Source organism: Pogoniulus pusillus, chromosome 8, assembly GCF_015220805.1.
Source record: "Pogoniulus pusillus isolate bPogPus1 chromosome 8, bPogPus1.pri, whole genome shotgun sequence".
NCBI classification, from domain to species: domain Eukaryota; kingdom Metazoa; phylum Chordata; class Aves; order Piciformes; family Lybiidae; genus Pogoniulus; species Pogoniulus pusillus.
Genome location: NC_087271.1, coordinates 40,526,434 through 40,548,215, shown reverse-complemented (window position 1 = coordinate 40,548,215; position 21,782 = coordinate 40,526,434). Strand labels below are relative to the sequence as shown.

The 21,782-nt window shown below is 53.7% G+C and overlaps 1 protein-coding gene across 6 annotated transcripts in view; it reads right to left on the bottom strand.

Annotated features, from left to right (window-relative positions):
* CACNA1E (calcium voltage-gated channel subunit alpha1 E) overlaps positions 1 to 21,782 on the bottom strand; it is a 169,703-nt gene that overhangs the window by 40,085 nt on the left and 107,836 nt on the right. For 3 of the 6 annotated variants that reach the window (XM_064148192.1, XM_064148189.1, XM_064148188.1), the window contains exons 10-21: positions 12,547 to 12,662; positions 11,593 to 11,646; positions 11,114 to 11,236; positions 9,928 to 10,137; positions 8,514 to 8,626; positions 8,140 to 8,252; positions 7,886 to 8,017; positions 7,508 to 7,580; positions 7,024 to 7,141; positions 6,646 to 6,713; positions 4,689 to 4,786; positions 1,505 to 1,561 (exon numbers count right to left, since the gene is read on the bottom strand). In XM_064148192.1, coding sequence (XP_064004262.1) covers positions 1,505 to 1,561; positions 4,689 to 4,786; positions 6,646 to 6,713; positions 7,024 to 7,141; positions 7,508 to 7,580; positions 7,886 to 8,017; positions 8,140 to 8,252; positions 8,514 to 8,626; positions 9,928 to 10,137; positions 11,114 to 11,236; positions 11,593 to 11,646; positions 12,547 to 12,662 — 1,275 coding nt within the window. The remainder of the gene's footprint in view (positions 1 to 1,504; positions 1,562 to 4,688; positions 4,787 to 6,645; positions 6,714 to 7,023; positions 7,142 to 7,507; positions 7,581 to 7,885; positions 8,018 to 8,139; positions 8,253 to 8,513; positions 8,627 to 9,927; positions 10,138 to 11,113; positions 11,237 to 11,592; positions 11,647 to 12,546; positions 12,663 to 21,782) is intronic. The other 3 variants (XM_064148193.1, XM_064148190.1, XM_064148191.1) reach the window with 2 other exon arrangements.

Below are 21,782 nucleotides of genomic sequence, written 5' to 3'. Positions count from 1 at the left end.
GGAACACCTCTGCTATGAGGACAGGCTGAAAGAGTTGGTGGTGTTCAGCTCGCAGAAGGCAAGGCTCCAGGGAGACCTTTTGTGGCCTTTAAGAAAGATGGGGACAGACCTTTTAGCAGGGCCTGTTGTGACAGGATGAGGGGGTGATGGTTTTAAAATAAAAGAGGGAAATTTAGACTAGATAGGAGGAAAGGTTTTACACTGAGAGTGGGGAGAGAGATCAAGGGAGGTTCTCCTCCCCCTCTACTCTGCCCTGCTGAGACCTCATCTTGAATACTGTGCTCAGTTTTGGGCTCCCCAGTTTAAGAGGGACAGGGATCTGCTGGAGAGGGTCCAGCAGAGGGCTACATGGATGACTAGGGGACAGTAGGGCATGGCTTATGAGGAGAGGCTGAAGGACCTGGGGCTGCTTAGTCTGGAGAAGAGAAGACTCAGAGGGGATTTGATAAATATTTCTATCTGAGGGCTGCCAGGAGGGGGGGGACAGGGTCTGCTCACTGCTCCCTGGGATAGGACAAGGAGCAATGGGTGTAAGTTGCAGCAAAAGAGGTTCTGCCTCAACACAAGGGGGAACTTCTTTCCTGTAAGGGTCCCAGAGCCCTGGCACAGGCTGCCCAGAGAGGTTGTGGAGTCTCCTTCTCTGGAGACTTTCAATGCCTGTCTGGATGTGTTCCTGTGTGCTCTGTGTTAGATAGGATTGTCCTGCTCTGGCAGGGGGTTGGACTGGATAATCTCCTTGGGTCCTTTCCAACCCCCAACATCCTGTGATCCTATGAACAGTCCCAGGTTGCCCAAAGAGATGGCAGATGCCCCATATGCCTGGGAATATTCCAGGTCAGGTCGGCTGAGGCTCTGAGCAGCCTGTTCTAATTGAAGCTGTCCCTGCTGACTGCAGGGAGGTTGGACTAGGTGGCCTTTAAAAGTCCCTTCCAGCCTAAACCAGTCTATGATTCTGTTCTACCGTTCTGTGATTTAGGATGGAGTAAGTCAGCAGGCACAGGAGGTCTGCCCCTGTCCCCGTGCTCAGCTGCCTCAGCCAAGGCAGCTCTGCACCCAGCACATCCCAGGTAGGAAGCCTGCGCAGGAGCCTGAGGAGCTGTGGGTTTGTTTGTCTGAAGGCGAGGGAGCTGTGCTGGGCTCTCTGCATTGCTGCGGGGGTGCTCTAGGGAGGGCTGGGCTCTGCCACCACGCCTTTGCGGCTCCCGGGCCCCGCAGACGAACACCCTGGCGCAGACAGATGTGCCCTTCCCAAGACAGGGGAGCGCCACGAGCACACAGCAGCACACAGACGGCGCACCCCGGGCAGCGGCACCGCGGCACGCACGGACCCGCCCGCACACTCGCTCACAGACAGGGGCGCACACGAAAGAGGGGCACACGCACACGACCCCCCCTCGCCCCGCCGGGGAGGCCGGAGGGGAGCAGTGTGCGAGCCGGCCCCGCGGACGGACGCACAGACAGCACAGGAGCCACAGACGGACACGCGCCCCCGCGGCCCACATACAGGTGGCTGCTGCGCGGCTCCCACATCGACATGTGGTGTCTCCTTCGCCTGTCTCTTCTGGGGAGGAAAAACAAACGGGTTCAATCCTGCCCCTTCGCCCCTCCTTCGACTCGTGGGGGCAATGCAGAGAGGTGTCCCCCCCGCCCCAGGCACCTCTTTGCCCAGGGATGCCAGAGTGCAGCAGGCAGCAGGGAACACCCTGCACCTACACGCTCGTACAGCAGCTCGGAGCTGCCTGCCAGGCTGCTTGTGCTCGCACTCGTGCCCTGGGGTCCGTTCTGCAGTGGCCACAGAGCCTTCTTCATGCCTTCCGTGCCGAATGTCCGAACTTGCCCGTGTGCACTCCTCTGAGACCTGCCCAAAGCGATCCTGCCTTGGCAGAGGAGCTGGATTAAGGCATCTCTAGAGGTCCCTTTCAACCCATACCATTCTGTGATTCAATGATTCTATGCTGGCCAGCTGTGCAGTGGCACAAGAGTGGTGCAGGCTGCAGCCCCTCAGAAGCCCTAAGTGCATCTTTGGATATTTATCAGCTCTTTCAAACTGTTCCAAACTCATTTCTCTCGAGCAACATGTGGCAGTTTAAGAGGAAGCAATGCCTTGAGCTGCTCAGAGCCATCACCATGTGAGCTGATGATGCCCTGAGAACACAGAGGAGAACGTGAAGCTGCCCAGCAGGAGCAAGGCGTGAACACAGGGTTGAGATCCTCCTGTCACCTGAGCAGTCCTGACACAGAGAAGCTTAACAGGGCTGTCAGGGCCCTTCACCCGCACTGACTTCAAGCAGCTGAAGAGAGTCAAGGCTTTATCCTTTGTATCAGCACAGGGAAGATTCAGACAGGTACAACTCCAAGCAAACAGGCACGGGCACATGTAAACGTGCACGTCGTGGCTTAGAGGCTTTCCCAGTTTGCAAATGCCATGGCTGTGTGCAGGACACATGAGCAGACACCGACCGCAGGGGACCGTCTGTCCCCTCACACAGGCAAGATGAGCTATGAGATGCACCTTGCTGCCATCCTGTAAGTACAGCGATGCCCACAGCCCTCGGGCGAGGCACAGCGGCCGCCGGCTCCTGGAGCAGCCCAGTGTGGCGCTGGAGGCAGGCAGAGCACTGCGCACACACCCGCCGCTGTCCCCGCAGCAAGCGGCCGAGCCTCCAAAGGCATCCACGCACGCGTTAGGCACCACCGCACGACAGCACCCGCATGCGTCCATCTGGCCACCCCCTTTCCAAACACAGCCCTGAGCCATCTGCACCGCCAGCGCCCATCTACCAATACGATAGCCCGATGGGCACTGCAGCTGCCCACGCCGGGGCTGGCAGCCCCAGGCACCGCTGGCCGTCTCCACGGGCAGAGGAGCACCTGTACAGCCTGCCCGTGTTGGGTGCGCAGGGAGAAACGAAGCCACCTCTGTCTGCACACATCCAAACGCAGACACCAGCTTGGCTTCACCATGCTGAGTTTCCAGCAGCACTTGGGTGCCAGCTTGTGCCTTGCTCCAATGGCCCCACTGTCCCTTCCCAGCTGCTGGCAACAGTGTGGCACCACCAAAAGCACATCAGACCTGGTGATGGTGATGGTGGCACCCATGGCATTGCACTCCATTGTCTGTACCTGACACTGTCCATCCTAATGAAGGGGAGGAGCGACAAAATCTGGAAACATCAACACCTCCCATTTCAATGCCACTAGAATCACAACAAAAGGCTTTTCCTAACCAGCTGGAACACTGGCAGGGCTATGCAGCATGAGCAAACCCTTGAGTGTCCCCATGTAGTCCATCTCTCCTTCTTCCTGGCCTAATGGAGGCTCCTCCTCTTCCTCTCTCCTATCTGCCCGTTCTCCAGTCTCCTCTGCAGCCTAAATTCCTCTGTCTCCTCACTTTACCCAACACTTTCCCACCAACAGCCAGAGATGGTCATAACCCACAGACTTTCCCATAAACTCCTCTGCAAGTACTTGTCCAGGCTCAGATTTATTGAGTATCCCATTACCCCCAAGCCTGGCTGATATGATATCTGCATATGCTAGGACACCTGCAGACATCTGCTATGATATCTGCAGCTGCTGGGAGACCATGCAGGGTTTACAAGTGTCCCCAGCTCCTGCTGCCCTTGAACACCTGGGTGATGCCTGCAGGTTGAGGACCATCACATCCCACCACTGCCAAGAGAAAGAGGCTGCCTCTGACCCTGGCCAGATCAGGGCTCTCCTGAAGACAGTGCTTTCTCTCTACAGAGCTACAAGAGATTCTGCCATGTCTGAGCTTGGCTGGCTTTCAAAGCAGAATGAAACCTAAAAATCCCTGGGAAGAGATTCTACATTAAAAAAAAGGGAAGAATAATCCTTTCAGCTGTGCTGAAATGCACTGTTTGGGGCAACAAATCAAACCGCCTCGTTACGAGGGTGACTCTGAAAGCTTTATGTGATTTAGACCATATGATACTGCAAAACAAAGGGGGGGAAAGGCATCCAGAAAGGAAAAAAAGCAGGATTTTCCTCTGCTGGAACACAGAGACAAGGCTCCTTAACACCCTGCTGGTGGTTTATATATCGTTTGGGGCTTTCTTCTTTCTTGCCCAGATGAAACTCCTCTGTGCTCAAAGGTGGTTTTGCAAACCCGCTCTCATAACCATGTTCACTACCAGAGAAGGGTCCTGGGGGAGATTTGTGACAGTGCTGCTCCCTCCTCCCCCAGCCTGGCTGTGCTCCTGCAGCTCTGCCATGAAGAAACACTCCCCAGGAACAAGTATCATCCCTCCTCTCAAGGAAATCTTGAGACGCCTTCCTCCTCCCCAGCCTCCTTCCCCACCTCTAGCAGCAGCCCTGAGTGTTTGAGCTGTGCATCCGGGGCAGAAAGTCTCTTCTAATGGGCTTCTGTAACGCTTAAGCACTGAGGCTACTGCTTGGGGCAGCAGTGGCCAATCCTATGTCCTGATCCCTGCTCTGACACCTCTCTGAAGGCACTACTGCTCAAGAGGAGCATGCTCCTAGATCTCCACTCATCCATCCATCCTCAGGAAGACACCCAGAGAGGGAGTCACTCCATGTGAGACCACTTTTTCTTGTGGCAGCCCCACAACTAGCTCTGCCAGGCTGCAGTTTCAGCTCTTCACCATGCTGAGAAGCCCCACTGGGCTCAGAGAGGCTCCAGGGTAGCAGTGGGAATGGTTACTCACTCGATAGCAGGCATGTTTGGGGCAGACATGGGACTGACTTCTTTGGCTTTCTGAAGAGCGTGCTTCTGGTTGAAGGCTTCCTCTTCCTCTTGCTCATCCTGCAAAGAGAGGAACTGCTTAGTGAGATGTTGGGGTTCCAAGGAAAGCTGCAACCATCAGAGGCAACGAGGGATGCACAGGTTTTCTCCTTAGATGAGCCTTAGGCACCAAAATAGAATCATACGATCAATCAGGTTGGAAGAGAGCTCCAAGCTCACCCAGCCCTAGACAATCAACCAGACCATGGCACTAAGTGCCCCAGCCAGGCTTAGCTTCAACACTTCCAGCCACGGTGACTCCACCACCTCCCTGGGCAGCCCATTCCAATGCCAATCACTCTCTCTGACAACAACTTCCTCCTAACATCCAGCCTAGACCTGCCCTGGCACAGCTTGAGGCTGTGTCCCCTTCTTCTGTTGCTGGTTGCCTGGCAGGAGAGACCAACCCCACCTGGCTACAGCCTCCCTTCAGGTAGCTGCAGACAGCAATGAGCTCTGCCCTGAGCCTCCTCTGCTGCAGGCTGCACACCCCCAGCTCCCTCAGCCTCTCCTCACAGGGCTGTGCTCCAGGCCCCTCCCCAGCCTTGCTGCCCTTCTCTGGACACCTTCCAGCACCTCAGCATCTCTCTTGCACACATTATGTAGTTTATGTACCCAAGGTACCAAGGTGTGCAGGAGGAAAGGGGAGCACCATCTCTATGTCCAGAGACAGGCTTTATTTTCCTATGGGGACACAACTTGCCCAGGAGGCCAAACCTTAGTGACGGTGCCAGAGCTACTCAAATCAGCAAACCCAGCCCACTGCAGGCAAGAGCCGCGCAGAGCTTGCTAGAAGAGCCTCAGATGGTGCAGATCAGCTCAGCCCTCCCTTCCCCACAGCCACAGGGGCAAGACAGGCATCCCCCTCGATGGAGTGGGAGGCAAAGCATCCATGAATGACCCCAGCAGAGACCGTACAGCTTTAATGAGCACGGTTGTGTCTCCAGAGCAAAAAATGTCATTAGGAGTCATTAGCACGCATTCAGCCTTTTCAAAAGCTCAGCGTTCTCGTAATTGAAGCTGCTGGCACGCCGCGGGGCTCTCCCACCCTCCTCATTCCAGCAACAGCCAGCAGCCCCTGCAAGTGCCACCTGCACCCTCCGCGGGAGGACAGGGACCCCAGCACTGCACCCGCTAAGCAAAGGAGAATCAAGCTCCTCTTCATTTGCTGCTAAGAGGTCAGATTTACAACACCATGGACCCCTCTCTCTGTGCTCCAAGGACCCGAGTAATAGGCATGGGCTCCACAAACCCATGGGGGGATTGTTGGTCCTCTCCAAAGAGCAGCAACGACCCTTCCAGCTCTCGCCTACTCATGGTTATCCAGATGGTGCCCCAGCATTGTAACGCTCCCCAAATATTTCCCAGCATGGTCTTAAAAACGAGCTAAGCCAGACAACCCTCTCAAGCACCGTCCTAAATTGCACCCTAAATCACTCCCACTGCTCTTTGGACAGATGGGGAATAGATATTGGCACTGCTGGAAAGCTCCTCCTGTGCCACGTCTCCAGAGTGCTCGGGCAAGTCCCTGTACCAGAACCCATCGGGCAGATGAGAAGTATCTCAGTCTGACTGGAGGCAAACAAAGCTTAAATGGAGAAACAGTTAAGCTATGCTTGATGGGCAGCCTAGATGTTCCTGGAGAGACACAGAGCAGCAAGTTTAAGCACTTTCCTGAGTCAAAGTGGCTTTGCTCAGGATATGGATTTGTGCCTCCAGGACACCCTCCTGGAGGAAGAGCTCCCATTTCTGTGTTGATCCTGCCTCAGCAGAGGCAAGGCGTCCTTAGATCTGGAGTGAAGATTGTCACTCCAATGCCTTTCCTGCTGGCCCCATCCTTTACTATCTTCAGATCAGAAGGATTAAAAAGCAGGACATACCTTGGTGAGCTCCTGAGCATTGGCCAGGTTGTCAACTGCGATGGCCAAGAATACATTCAGCAGAGTATCTGTGAGCAGCTAAGGATGCACAAGGCACATGTTAAGGACATGGATGTCTGCAGCCACCAAGGGAGGGTGGCCCTGACAGCTCCTCAATAGCTCAATAAGGAGCAGCCAAAGAGACAACTCCTCCCCCACCCCACATGTACAGCCCTCAGTTCAGCTCCGGAAGGGTCCTCCTCTGCTTTTGGGATAGCCAGGGCTGCCTCACATGTGATGGCAAAGGAGGAAGGAGTGGTGGGTGGGGAGGTGGATGCCCTCAGAGGAGGTTACAAAACAGGGTTGTCTCCACTACAAGTGCAGTAGCCAGGTGGATACAGTTTCCAAACAAGGTGAGGACAATGAAGTAGATGGAGGACCACATGCCCGAGCGAACGCCTCCCTGGGAGCGGATGCCGTTGTACATCACCTCGTTCCAGTCCTCGCCCGTCAGGATCTGCGGGAAAGCAGGCCAGCAGCTCTCACCTGCACCAGCTCCTCACATGGACAGTCCCCTCCATCTGCTCCCCCGGACACAGAGACTGCGGCAGACAGCCCAGCTCTACAGCGGCAGCTCCCGCGGGAGAGGATGTTGGACACTGCTGGGGAGTTAGGTCTCGCCAGAAGAGTTTCAAAACTCTTCCACCTGGCAAAATGGGGGTGGAAATGTTTCCATCTCTTGCCACCTGCTTTGTTATGTGAGAAAAAAGTGAGGATGCAACAGTGGAGAACTTGTTTGGTTTAGAGAGCCCTTTCCAGTCACGGGGGAGTGAGCAGAGACCCAAGACGCTTTGTCTGTATCCCCTTGAAGTGCATCTCCTACCTGGAACACTGTCATGATAGCTGCAGGGAAGGTGTCGAAGTTGGCAGACGGTGTCCCATCAATGAAGTTGAACCTGGAAGTGAAAGCAGAAGGACATAAATGGGCTGGAGTAACAAGGTCATCAAACCCCTGACTCATACACTGTCAGCTCTTTTGGGCTGAAGTGGACCTTTCCCCTCTTTAAGGAAGGTCTCCTGGGCACTTGGTGCCAGAATCCAAAATGTGTGGAGCCCAGAGACACCTGCCCAAGCAAAGGCTTTTACACAGGAGAGGCACCACCAGCAGCAGCAGGTCGAGGAGCAAGGCTACAGTCTTCCCAGGCATCTAAGAGGGCTTTAACACCAATAAATTTCTTTCTGTGAACTTAAAACAACCCACCTGCCTCCAAACAGCTGCATTCCCAGCAGGGCAAAGACTACAATGAAGAGGAAGAGGAGGAAGAGCAGGCTGATAATGGACTTCATGGAACTCATCAGTGAGACCACCAAGTTCCTCAGGGACGCCCAGTACCTAGGAAAGAGAGACAGTGCTGGAGCACTTAGAGAGATGCTAAGAGGGGAACCTGAGTTGCTGGATCTGGGCTGCAGCCAGTCCCAGGTGATGGCTGCCAGGCTTGGAGGGTTGATACCTACTTGGTTATCTTGAATATTCGCAGAAGGCGAAGAGCTCGTAGGACACTGATCCCAAAAGAGGTTCCTGGCCTGAAGATAGCCCAAACCACTTCAAAGATGCTTCCCACTGTGACCTGAGAAGTGCACACACCCACAAGTCAGCAACAGGCTCAGGGCAGGCTGGTGCGGGAAAACCTCGCCTTCCTGAACACGAGTCCCCAGCACGGGGCTCAAGACTCGGTGTCTGGGTCTGGCACAGACAGGCTGTCCCAGCAGAAAGGGCTCCCCTGCACAGTGTGACAGCCATCTCACCCTTCCCTCCCTTGGTACCCTGCACTGCAGAAGCCTGCCAACCACCTCCCTCCCACCCCCACAGCATCTCTGAGGCTCCTTACCCCACAGTCAAAGCAGTTGAAAGAAGAATGGAAGTAAAGACGTGGCCCCATCCCGTACATCTTTAAGGACATCTCCAGCAGGAAGAGCCCAAGAAACAGGAACTCTGCATAGTCTGAAAAAGAAAATCCAGGCCAGATGAGCTATGAGGAGCATCCTGCATGCACTCACTCACAGCTCACGGGTCACATCACAGAGATGGACAAGCTGAGGACCATGCTGCTTCCCCAGGCTCTCAGGATTTGGGATGAGGGAAGCTTGTCTGCAAGGAGCTAAATCGTATGTGATAGACCACAAAGCCCACACGTTAAGCTTTCAGGACAGGTACAGCAGTGTGCCAGGGGGTTAAGAAGACCAGAGACGTCTGGCATGGAGCAGAACAGAGCAGCTCTTTAGCATTTTACAGCAGTGGTTGAGGTGTCTGCAAAGACATTGACCACACAACACTGTAGGGGAATATTAGCAACCTGGATTGAAATCATTGCATGCCTGGAACTTGGCCAGGGAAACTGAGCTCCACAGCCAAGAGCCAGTGAAAAGCTTCTCCAGCTATTTTATGAGCATTAGCAAGCAAGAGTCTGGCCCTTCACCTTGTCCTAAAGATGCTTCCCACCATGACCAGCTGCCACACCACACCATGGCATGCTGAGATGCCAGCAGGCCTGAGAGTGCTAATGCAGAACTGGGCTGGACCTATGCTTGGCAGGGACATTTTCGAGGTAACAGCAAGGCTGAGAAAGCATCACTGTCCCTACTACAGCAGCTCAGGAGCAGCACATGGTTCCCATGGAGATGACCACTGTTCTTCTGCCATTAGCACCACGCTAGAACAGACTTGGGCGCACCACCTCTGAGATCCACCCTCATATCATGGCCTGTGCTAGGTGATGCTCCAGTAACTATTTTCAAGCTTGGGAGCTCCATGCCACACTCAAAGTTCTAACCAGGTGGTTCTCCCGTGACCAGTGCAGCCCTGCAAACCCATGTCTTTCCAGCTATTGCTTGTGGGCACTCAGAGGTGGGTCTCCATCAAGCTTTCCATCATCACTGTTCACAGATCTTAGGCTAAATCCATCTGGGGCCTGCAGCCTGATTCTGGCGTGACAAACACACCAGACCTGATGGGCTTGAGACCAGTAAAATTACTCCACACGTGCTCACAGGAACAAGAGAGCCATCAGTGGCCACAGGGCCAAGGACAAAGCTGAGTGAAGTGCCTGTACGTGGTCCTTTGTTACCAACAGCACATTCCCCACCCATCCGCAAACCAACACAGCTCTGGTGGAATTCATCCTCATGTGCCCCAGGGCAAGGAGTGAAAGTATGCCTCAACCCCTAGCCACTGACGATAAGAAGGTTGCAGGAGGTTTTAGGTGTCCACACAGTGCTCCCAACACACAGAGGCCAGGGACTCACAGAGGAAGTGGGTGAGCCAGGCTGGCTGGTTGTGATGGACGATGGCTACGCAGGCAGTGTTCAGAGCCACCAGGCTCAGGACGATCCAGTAGAAGACCTGGGACTTCACCATGTGGCGAACGGAGATGCGCAGCAGTCGCTCCTTGTGCCGCAGGTAGGAGGCACCATCCACCCTGGCACCTTTGAGGCCAGAGTGACTCGAGGGATTACCTAAGAGGAAAAAAAAGGAGGAGGAGAAGTTGAGTGCTTCAGTCAAGGTAAGAGAAGGAGTTCATGGAGTCACAGAATCAACCAGGTTAGAAGAGACCTCCAAGCTCATCCAGCCCAACCTAGCACCCAGCCCTGCCCAATCAACCAGACCATGGCACTAAGTGCCCCAGCCAGGCTTGGCTCGAACACCTCCAGCCACAGAGACTCCACCACCTCCCTGGGCACCCCATTCTAATGCCAATCACTCTCTCTGACAACAACTTCCTCCTCACATCCAGCCTAGACCTCCCCTGGCACAACTTGAGGATGTCCCCTTCTGTTGCTGGTTGCCTGGCAGCAGAGTCCAACCCCACCTGGCTGCAGCCTCCCTTCAGGTAGTTGTAGACAGCAATGAGGTCCCCCCGAGCCTCCTCTGCTGCAGGCTGCACACCCCCAGCTCCCTCAGCCTCTCCTCACAGGGCTGTGCTCCAGGCCCCTCCCCAGCCTTGCTGCCCTTCTCCAAACACCTTCCAGCACCTCAACATCTCTCTTGAATTGAGGAGCCCAGACCTGGGCACAGCACTCAAGGGGTGGCCTGAGCAGTGCTGAGTACAGAGGCACAAGAACCTTCCTTGTCCTGCTGGCCACACTGCTCCTGAGCCAGCCCAGGATGCCATTGGCTCTGCTGCCCACCTGGGCACTGCTGCCTCATCTTCAGCTCCTCTCTACCAGCACCCCCAGCTCCCTCTCTGCCTGCCTGCTCTCAGCCACTCTGTCCTCAGTTGGGTGCTCCAGGGTTCCCTGCAAGATGAGCTAGGACAGATGGCTCACACACACTGCTCTTACAGGACACGACTGATCCAGATAGCTTTTGAGGTGGTTTGCTCCCTGACTAGCAGAGATGGATGATCTGTGACAGCCTCCATGTGGTGTGTGTGACTAACAACTCAATAAGCTAACAGAGATTTTGGAGAAAGAAGCTGCAAACTGTACTGACCCAAGGTTGGATGGAGAGGTCTTCTCTGTGCCAGCCTTCGTTCGCCTACGGAGGAGATATCAACACAGTGCTCATCACCAGAGGCATCCGCCCGGTTCCTTTTGATGGTGGCTCGCCTAAGCACTGAGATGAGAAGAGGAATAGGTGTTGGAGCCACGGTGGCCCAACGGTCAGGAGCCAGCTTACTGGACTGGGACCTGGTGATCAGTACCTAGCTAACCCAGGTCTGGCAAACAGGACAGATACCCAGGTGACCCTAATCCAGTGCTACCTTTTGTGTGGGGTCAGACACCTCCTGGCCTCCACGCTCCCTCAAGGGTTATGCTGTCAGTCCTGCTCCCCAAACCCCTGTCTTGGGCTGCAGACCCCACTGGGGCATCCCCAGACCTCCCATCACAGCTGGAAGGTTTCAAGCTCCAGCTACAAGCAAGCAGAAGGAAGAGGAGGCAGGATTTTAGGTAGGCCATTGCTTGTCTTACCTTCTAAGGCTGAGGTCCCAGAATTTTTGTTCTCTTCAGCCAGCATGACTTCCTCTACGCAAAACACACAGTTCAGCATCAGGAGACAAGACACCACTGGCTGAACGCTCACCGCCTTCAGCCTAAGCACTCTGCCCAACCTGGATGTGGTTGCTCCAGCCAGACTCTTGTGAAGCACTGCTTAAGCACCCAAAAGCAAGTTCTGGAGGGTGGCAAGTGTCATCAACCCCACTAAAGGAGTTGAACATCACAGACAGGTCTTGACTTCATCATCTCAGCCCAGGACCGAGGCTGAGGTCCGAGGCTCATTTCATCCTTTTCCGAGCCTGCAGGCTAAATGAAAGTGTAAAACCTCCCTCTCCAGAGCTGAATGCAGTGACCTGATCCCCACGAAGGGCTGTGGCAGTCCCAGGGACTAAAACACAGACAGCTGTGTCTGACTGGCTGTCAGCAGCAAAAACCTTCACTGACCCCAGCCCTTTCCTACGTTCAGGAGCCCCAACGCAGGAATGAATGAGTGCATCCCCTCCAGACTGCTCCAGGAGCAGGTTCAGCTGGACAATCACTGTCACTGTTCACCGCCCTACTTTCCCACTGCCCACCATTGCAGCGGACTCCAGCAAACATCAAGAGAAAGAAAACCATGGCAGAGCAAAGCTGACAGCCCACAATGCTCACAGCCTTCCCTGGAGATGTAACATGCTTCATGCTGGAATTATGACACTTTCCTGCCACAGAACAGGTGGTCTCATCAGCTGTTGCTGATGTTCTTGCTTGCTAGACAGCCACGGCGTCTTATGCCGAGTTCTCCCAGGCACCCAATACCACCATGGGACAACCTCTACAACGTCTGGCTTGTGCTGGGTGACGCTCAAGGATCTCTTCCCATCCCCACCACTCTGCTGTGCCCACCGTGCCTCTGGGACCCCCCAACCCCAGCCCCCCAGCCTTTACCTGCTTTGTCTATCCAAGCCCGGTAGCCATTGAGCTCCCTCTCGATCTGCTGCTGGCGCCGCAGCTTCATGAAGGCTCGGCGGTTCTCCACCCGCTCGCGCTCTTTGGCAAACTCCCTGGGGAAGGGGAGGGCAGAGGAAGGTGATGAGAGCGTGGCCAGTGGGCAGCAGGAGGCTCAGGGGGCTGGGGCACCACAGAGCTGGGCAAAGAGGCAAGGACTAAGGGTGAGCATGAGCCAAGGGGGTTGTCACTGGGGAGATGCATGACCACCTCCAGCCGCAGCATGGCCGGAGGACGGGAGAACAATGAGAAAGGAGGACAGCCTCCTTTGCAGGAGAGGGGCAGAAGCCCTGCTTGGTCACTCAGCCCTGTGTGCCCTAGGTAGAAGCTGCTGCACCTCAGGGAAGATGCTCTCAGAGCCACCTAACTCCAGAACCAGCTCAGCTTCTTTTGTGTGCTAGTTCAGGGAATAAAATCAGGTCTCTGTGGGGAGACAGTGAAGGGAAGGCAGAGGGTAGGTCCAGTTCCACACCTTTACCTCCTCCTCTGAATCCTTTCTTTCCAGCCTGTCTTTTGGGAGTTTACCCTTTGAGACATCCCTATTATCCTTCTCTGGACTTCAGTGTCTGACACAAACTGTCAAGGTGTGACGACAAGTCCAGAGAAGCACAGCAGCTTGCTGAGCTCTGCAGTGGGCAGGAAGGCAGGCAGCACCTCATGGGCTCTGTGCAGGCAAGAGCAAATCAAACTCCAGACAACGCTGGCCAGAGCTAATGCTATGCCCACTGCTCATGCAAGCGGTGCTCAGAGGTACCAGCATCCCTGTGCTCACATGAACTCCTCAGCACACCCAGAAACACTCCTCAAAACATAACAGGTGATGTCATTTATAGCCCAGGCCACAACTGTGCGAAGAAGCCTTCAAGGTCATCTTGGATGGGGCTCTGAGCAACCTCATCTAGCTGAAGATGCCTCTGCTGACTGAAGGAGGGTTAGACTAGATAGCCTCTACATCTGCCTTCCAACTCAAACTGCCTGTGATTCCACATGCAGCTAGGGCTGCACACACCTTCTCACCTGCCATTAGAACAAAGACTGCTCTGCTGGTAAGCTTGCTCTGCTCCCCAGGTTGCCTGTACCTACGGCCACACACGGGAGACCTACACAGACTGTTTCACCCATCTAGTCTGAAGAATAACCTTCAGTATATGTGCAAAGGCCATCACACACACTCAGAGAAATGAAAATACTTGGCAGCAGTCTATACAAAAGAGATGTGGACAGACTGCAAAGTGCCCAGAGAAGGGCCAGGAGGATGATCAGAGGACTGGGAGCCCTGCTGTGTGAAGAGAAGCTGAGAGAACTGGCTTGCTTCAGCCTTGAGAAGGCTGAGGGGAGACCTTATCTCCATGGACCAGTACATAAAGGGTGACTACCAGAAGGACAGAGACTCCTTTTTTACAAGGAGTCACATGGAAAAGACAAGGTAATAGGTGCAGGTTACTGCTGGGGACATCCTGATTGGACTCCAAAAGAAAATGTACCAGCATGAGAACAGTGAGATGCTGGAATCATCTCATAAGAGGAGCAGTGGAATCTCCAACACGGGACAGTTTCAAGACTGAGCTGGACGAGGTGCTGGGCCATCTAATTTCAACTACACTATCACCTAGAAAGGTTCCCTTGGGGTCCCTTCCAGCCTGGCATTCTGTGATTCTGTGAAGCACAGGGGTTGCAAAACAGACAACCTCCCACCACATAGGTTATGTGCAAGACAACACAGCCAGATCTACTCCTAGGAGGTCTCACCACCCTGTGCTTGTGCACACCATGTGCCTGGGGCATCTCAACCCACATGTTATACCTCTGATGATGATCACATTTGCACACAGGCAGCATCCCTCACACCAGGTATCACCTCAGCACTCTTCTTTCCTTGGAACATCATCAGGGGGATGCAATCTGCTGGATGCAGGTCATAGAATCATAGAGTCAGCCGGGTTGGAAGAGAGCTCCAAGCTCATCCAGTCCAACCTAGCACCCAGCCCTGGCCAAGCAACCAGACCACGGCACTAAGTGCCTCATCCAGGCTCTTATGCAACACCTCCAGGCACTGTGATTCCACCACCTCCCTGGGCAGCCCATTCCAATGCCAATCACTCTCTCTGCCAGGAACTTCCTCCTAACATCCAGCCTGAGCCTGCCCTGGCACAACTTGAGACTGTGTCTCCTTGTTCTGTTGCTGCTTGCCTGGCAGAAGAGACCAACCCCCACCTGGCTACAACCTCTCAAGGTCCCTCAAGCCTCGGTGGACTCAGAGCACCAATTTCATGGAGTAGCCTAGGCTGTGCCCTCAGCCCCTTCCTGATCCCAGGCTGCTTGGAGGAAAGCATGACTGTGAGGAACAAATGGCACTGTTCTCTCTGCAAGACAAATGTCTCTCTCCCTGGAGACAAGCAGCAATCTCCAGCTTCAAAAAGGAGAAAAAACCCCCATGATTCAGAAGAGCTGAAAGAATTGGTCTGTCTGCTGCAGAGGGAGTTCAAGTGCATTACCCAGGCTGAGCTATTACACCCTTAATGCTGTGTGGGCTTTGGCATGTGTGTGCACGCGCCTGTTTGTGTGAGCAGCCCTGAATGTTCCCTGCGCCTCTCGTTTGAGATCCCCAAACAATTCAAGCGATTTTAATTCCACCCCGGGAAGGTGAAGTTTCCTGCCGCTCTGGCATTAACAGCAAATGACTCTCCCCCTCGCTGCTGGCTTTCAGACTGCAATGAGACTTTCTTCCTGGGGCAGGGAAGGGGGAGAGAACAAAAAGCAAGGGAGAGAAAAGCAGCCTCTGTGGAGGGGAAGGAGGGCGGGAGGAGATGGGGGAGAAGGAAGGAGCTCCCGCAGCCAGCAGCAAAATGCACTCCTGGTTTTGGGCATGCCATGCCAAACCCCTCCTTGTCCTAGCTGGAGGAAAGGCAGGGCTGCTCTGGCTGTGCCACCATCCTTTGCTGGCTCTTCTGAGCAAATTTGGGATGTCAGGACATTCAAAGACACTGCCTGCAGCCAGAGTCAGTTGGGAAGTTGCCTCTCTCCCTCTGGCTGGGTTCATTGGTCCTCCAGTGTCCCACAGACAATAGGGATAGCAGAGCCTTGACAGAGCTTTCACCAGCAGAACCCCACAGATACATTCCGTGACAAAGAGCACCTGAAAAGCTTCCATGCTTTACATTAGCTTGAATCTGGCCCCTCACTGCCACCTCTCTTGCCCACCCCTCTGCCTTCCAGCTCTTCCTCTGCTGCACTTGCTGTCTCCTTTTGCTGCATGGCAAGAGAAGGCATCATCACCATCCTCAGGTGTCAATGATGAAATCCAGCCAGAAGGAGCAGATGAGCTTCAAATCATCTCCCAGAAGAGGGACTGGGATCACCTTTTCCAGTCCCCCTATTGCTGAGCACCATTTCCCCCTTACCCAACCCTCTGAACTGCTAGGAACTGGTGCCACAAGCATCCAGGGACAAGGCAGCAGTGCAGCTGCACAGCGTCTCCGAGGGAGACAGTTCCCACACACTTGATCCCTAATGGAGCTTAATTGCTTTTGTCCATTAGCAAGGAAGAAGGGGTGGCAGAGAGGGGAGGGGGTAAAGAAAGGGGGAGGGGGGAAAAGGGGGGGAAAAAAAAGAAAGTTAAGCTCAACTTAATGAATTATTACATTTCAGAGAGACACGTTACCGAGCAGGGCAGCAGCGGGGGCTGGTGACATCTGAGAGTGGGTAGGCGATGCTGACAGATCAAGGATTGCTCAGAGCCAATTTGCAGCAGCGGGTAGAGATAATACCGTGTGCGAGCGAGAGCAGGGCCAGCTCTGCTGACTGACAGCTGCCTGGGAAGGCGCCAAGGCGCGGGCAGGGCTGCACCTTGCCCAGCGCGCCCGGCGCTTGCACCCGTTGGAGGGCTCTGGCCCCAATGTGTTTGGGTCAAATTGCAGGATCATAGAATAAGAGACTAGGCTGGAGCAGACCTTTGAGATCGTCGAGGCCAATTACAAGCGGTGACACTGACCGCAGCATGCTCAGGTGGCCAAGGAGGCCAACAGCATCCTGGCCTGGATCAGGAACAGTATGGCCAGCGGGAGCAGGGAAGAGATTGTGTCCCTGTCCTCGGCACTGGTGAGGCTGCACCTTGAATATAAGGTTCAGTTTTAGACCCCTCACTGCCTGCAGGGAGGCTATAGCCAGGTGGGGTTGGGCTCTGCTGCCAGGCACCCAGCAACAGAATGAGGGGACACAGTCTCAAGTTGTGCCAGGGGAGGTATAGGCTGGATGTTAGGAGGAAGTTCCTGGCAGAGAGAGTGATTGGCATTGGAATGGGCTGCCCAGGGAGGTGGTGGAGTCACCATCCCTGGAGGTGTTGAATAAGAGCCTGTCTGAAGCACTTGGTGCCATGGTCTGGTTGATTGGCCAGGGCTGGGTGCTAGGTTGGACTGGATGAGCCTGGAGGTCTCTTCCACCCTGGTTGATTCTATGATTCTAGGAACAACATTGAGGTGCTGGAGCATGTCCAGAGAAGGGCAACAAAGCTGGTGAAGGGTCTAGAGAACAAGTCTTACAAGGAGTGGCTCAGGGTACCAGGATTGTTTAGTCTGGAGAAGAAGAGGCTGAGGGGAGACCTCATTGCTCTCTGCAATTACCTGAAAGGAGGCTGGAGTAAGGTGGGGACTGGTCTCTTCTCTCTAGTACTAGGTGATAGGATGAGAGGAAATGGCCTGAAATTGTGCCAGGAGACGTGCAGACATGGCACTCTGGGACATGGTTTAATGGCCATGGTGTTAGGCTGATGGTTGGACCCGATGACCTTAGAGGCCTTTTCCAGCCAAAACCGTTCTGTGACAAGTACTTGACTAAACCATATCACTATGCAGTACATCTACACAACTCCTAAATACCCCCGGGATTGGGGACCTCACTACCTCCCTGGGCAAGCCATTGCTAGGCCTAATTTTGACTTGTAAAGAGCCTAGAGCCATGCTGCTCACCGTGCAAGAAACCTCAGAGGTCCCCAGCAGATTGCTCAGCCCCCACCAGCAACACTTCTCTTTGTCCACTTGAGTCTCCTGGCACCAAATCCTGACACCAACAGCGTGAAAACATCCATCTACAAAAGCTGAGCTCCATTCACAGCCCTTCCCTGCTGGGCCTTGTAAAGCCAAAGGCACACAGCAAGTGATGGAGACGAGCGCTGAAGGTTGTGGTGGGAGCTGGGGAGCAACCTACCATCTGTCCTCCCGCACACAAGGGCACCATCCATCCGTACGGCATAGCCAGCCTGCCAGGGTGACTGGAGCACAGATGGTTCATGCTCCTCTTTTGCCTGAAAACTCTCCTCTACAGCCTTGGCATTCCCCTCACGTGGCCTGAGAGCGCCTCTGCTGCTGGCAGGTCTTGAGGGGACACCAATGTACTTGGCCACCTTTCTCCTCACTGGCACCAGGCAGCAATGTTTTCACTGCATCCGTGCGCCTTGCCCAAAGGACTGGAGATCCCAGGTCTGGTTTTAATGGGAGAAAAAGCCAAGTGGAAGCATCTATCTTGAAAATGGGCCCCCTTTTTGAAACAAAAGAAGTGGAATGGAGAAAACCAAGCAAACAAACAAAAAAAATCCCCAAACCCCACAAACAACCACAAAGCAGTTAAGAGAAGAAATCACAGATACTGAGCTTTTCTCCTCTCTTGCAGCTTGAGTTCAGAGTAGATCTATAATGGTGGTCACATCGGCATTGTGGCTTCCACAGTCTGAAGCAACAAGCCAAACACCTTCAAGCCCATCAATTTGTTGCCTTTTGCCACCAACAGATCAGTTCCAACAAACCAAAGATGTCTCCAACAAACAATTCAACAATCTGGTTTTAAAACGACATGAAGCAGCAGAAAGGATAAGGTGGGAAGAGGAGAAATACCTATCACAGGCTGAGGCAGCAGTACCACGGTGCTGGGAGTAAAAGCCACTTCTATAATGGGATGCATAACAAGGAACACCATCTGCAAGACATCAGGTAAGGCTGCTGCTCTCCTCAGCACTTCGGAGGTCCCAGCTTATGGCTCTGCCTCAGGTTTGAGCACCACAACTTGAGGAATAAACCACCTTCAACTGCCAGGAGGGTGTTGGAGGAGATATGGGGATGGAACCACCAACAGAGGGGTTGGAAAACAGGGCTGAGACAGTTGCAAACCAGAGGGATCAGGTGGTATTTACCCAAGAGGTGTAAAGGAGCTCAAGTGAGAGTGTTGAACTGACTGTGCAGTCTGTAACCTGGCACTTCAGCTCAAACAGACGGTGGGAAGCAGGCACAGCAGAGCCAGCGCCGCAGACCAGCGCTTCTGCGCTGAACCAACAGCGAAGGCTAGAGCAGAGGGTCCAAAAGGGACCAGCACCTTGGCACAGACACAGTGTGCTTCACCTCTCTGCTTTGAAGGAGGCAGCGTGTTTTCTGGAGAAGGGCAAAGTGCTTCATTGAAGTTGCCTTGACTTTCCATAAGTCAGAGATGATTCAGAGCCCTGCCCAAGATGACCTTGAAGCCACCTGAAGTTGGATCAAAGAACTGATTCTATGGACTGTTTCATCTGGAAAAGGCCATCCCCGTTGCCATCCCTGGAGGTGTTCAAGCAGCCTGTGGACCTGGAGCTTAGGGATATGGTTCAGTGTTGGCCCTTCACTCCTGGGTCAAAGGTTGGACTGGATGGTCTTGGAGGTCTTTTCCAACCAGATACATCCTTTGACCTCTAAGATCATCAAATCCAGACATGAACCTGAACACCACCACAGTCATTAAATCATGTCCCAAGCTGCCATGTCCATTTCTTGAACACCTCCATGGATGGTGGCTCCACCACCTTCCCTCATCCACCTGTTTCAATGCCTGACCACTCTAAATGTGGGTGGAATTGGTGGATTGCCATCCTTGGAGGTGTTCAAGAAAAGATTAGATGAGGCACTTACTGCCATGGCCTAGCTGACTGGACAGGGCTGGGTGCTAGGGTGGACTCGATGAACTTGAAGGTCTCTTCCCACCTGGTTGATTCTATGATCCTAAAGGTCCTTTCCAACCCAAACTATTCCATGACCCTAATCTTTATTGTGTGTGGGCTGCCTCAAGAAAGTCTTTCCATGAAGCACTGTGGTGAAAAGAAAGACTACCCAAAACCAAAGGCAAACAGAAACATCTCGTTTCTTGCAGCGCCCCTCAGTGGTGGCTTTGGGCCATGCCTGTGCCCCTCGGGGGGGTTAGGTGCTCGCCACGTTGTGACGAAGCTGCAGCAAGAAGCTGACGATGCGAAAGAGAGCACATTTATAGCATGCCAGCAGCCACCCGGGCTGGGGGACGGAGAGCTGACAAGCTGTTGGTGACATCAAACAGTGAAAAGGGAAGGAGCTGGGAGATACCAGCCCTAAGAGCACCCATTACATTATTCAAGAAGGGCCAGAGGTTGATGGCTACCTTCTACCTTGGATAAAGCTTGTGACCACCTACCTGGATTGCAACAAGGGTTTAGATGTGGTTTCCCACAGCCTTCTCCTAGACAGTTCCATGTGTTAGGGCCTAGACAAGAGGATTGTGTGGAGGGTGGAAAACAGTTGATAGGCTGCACCTATAGGTGTGGTGGTAAATAGCTCAAACTGGCAATCTGCCATAAGTGGGGTCTCCTAAGGACTGATCATAGAATCAGTCAGGGTTGAAAGGCACCACAAGGAGCAGCCAGTTCCAACCCCCCTGCCATGCCCAGGGACATCCTACCCTAGAGCAGGCTGCACACAGCCTCAGCCAGCCTGGCCTCAAACACCTCCAGCCATGGGGCCTCAACCACCTCCCTGGGCAACCCATTCCAGCCTCTCACCACTTTCATGCTCAACAGCTTCCTCCTCATGGCCAGCCTGAACCTCCCCATCTCCAGCTTTGCTCCATTCCCCCCTGTCCTGTCACTCTCTGACAGCCTCAAAAGTCTCTCCCCAGCTTTTTCATAGCCCCCTTCAGATCCTGGAAGGCCACAAGAAGGTCACCTGGGAGCTTCCTCTGCTCCAGCCTGCACAACCCCAACTCTTTCAGTCTGTGCTCATAGCAGAGCTGCTGCAGCCTCTGAGCATCATGGAGACTCCCTTTTAACAGGAATTAATGGGCAAATGCTACTCCTGAGGAGGCTCCAACTGGACACAAAAGGAACATTTTTCACCATGAGAACAACCATTAGAACAATTTCCCCAGGGAAGTGGTGGAGCCCTCAGAGTTGGCCACTTTAGAGATTCAGTTGGACTGGGTGCTGGACCATCTTGTCTAGACCCTACTTTTGCCAAGAAAGGTTGGACCAGATGATCCTTGAGGTTCCTTCCAACCTAGCATTCTAGGATTGATTTAAATCAGATTTTATTACAGGTACTTGCTGATATCTGTCACTTCTACAAGGTCCCAAGGGGGCTTGCATTAGACTGGATTGACACTGAGCAGCATGAGTGGTTCAGAAAGACCTCACCACACTCCTTTGCATTGACACTCTACACAAAGAGGACAAGTGAACAAAAACTGAGGTAGAAGGGACAGACAACGACAACGTGAAGACACAGAGAGAAGGCAGCCCAAATGGGAAACTCCCTCCACAGGTGGGCAGAGGACAGAAGGGCTCCAGATGAGCAGCCACCAGAGCCAAAGTCAAGACTCTCAGAACTAAAGAGCTCATCAAAGAAATCACTAAGGAGGCTTTGGTCATCATGGCTCTATGTAGAGCCCAAACCAGCAGGGACAGAGTCACTTTTAAGCCAGTTATGTTATGGGATCTATCAGGTGCAAGCTTTGGGCAACTCTGAAGACAAAGTCCAAGAATTCAAATAATTCATATTTGATGGAGAGCCAGAGCAGAAGTGGCGACACCAAAATGACTCAAAGCAGTAAGAAATGCAGAGCTCACTTTGCATTTGCTGCTGGGGAACAGAGTGCACTGAACAGCAAGGATTTAAATATCTCTTCTCTTAACTAATCCCCACTGCTTGTCTGCAGTCAGCTTCAGACAACAAGCTCTCCTTCATGCAAGAACTGGCTCATTCTTTGCTTGGGAAGATGGCTGGGCACCAGCAGTGCCTTGCTGCAAAGCCTGTCCCTCACCAGAGGATGCCAGTGGAGACACAGGTGTCTGGTTGAATCTCTGGGTTGCAGGGTGGAACCAGTCCCTCTCCGTACGCTCCGTGCACGCTCTCCAAGAG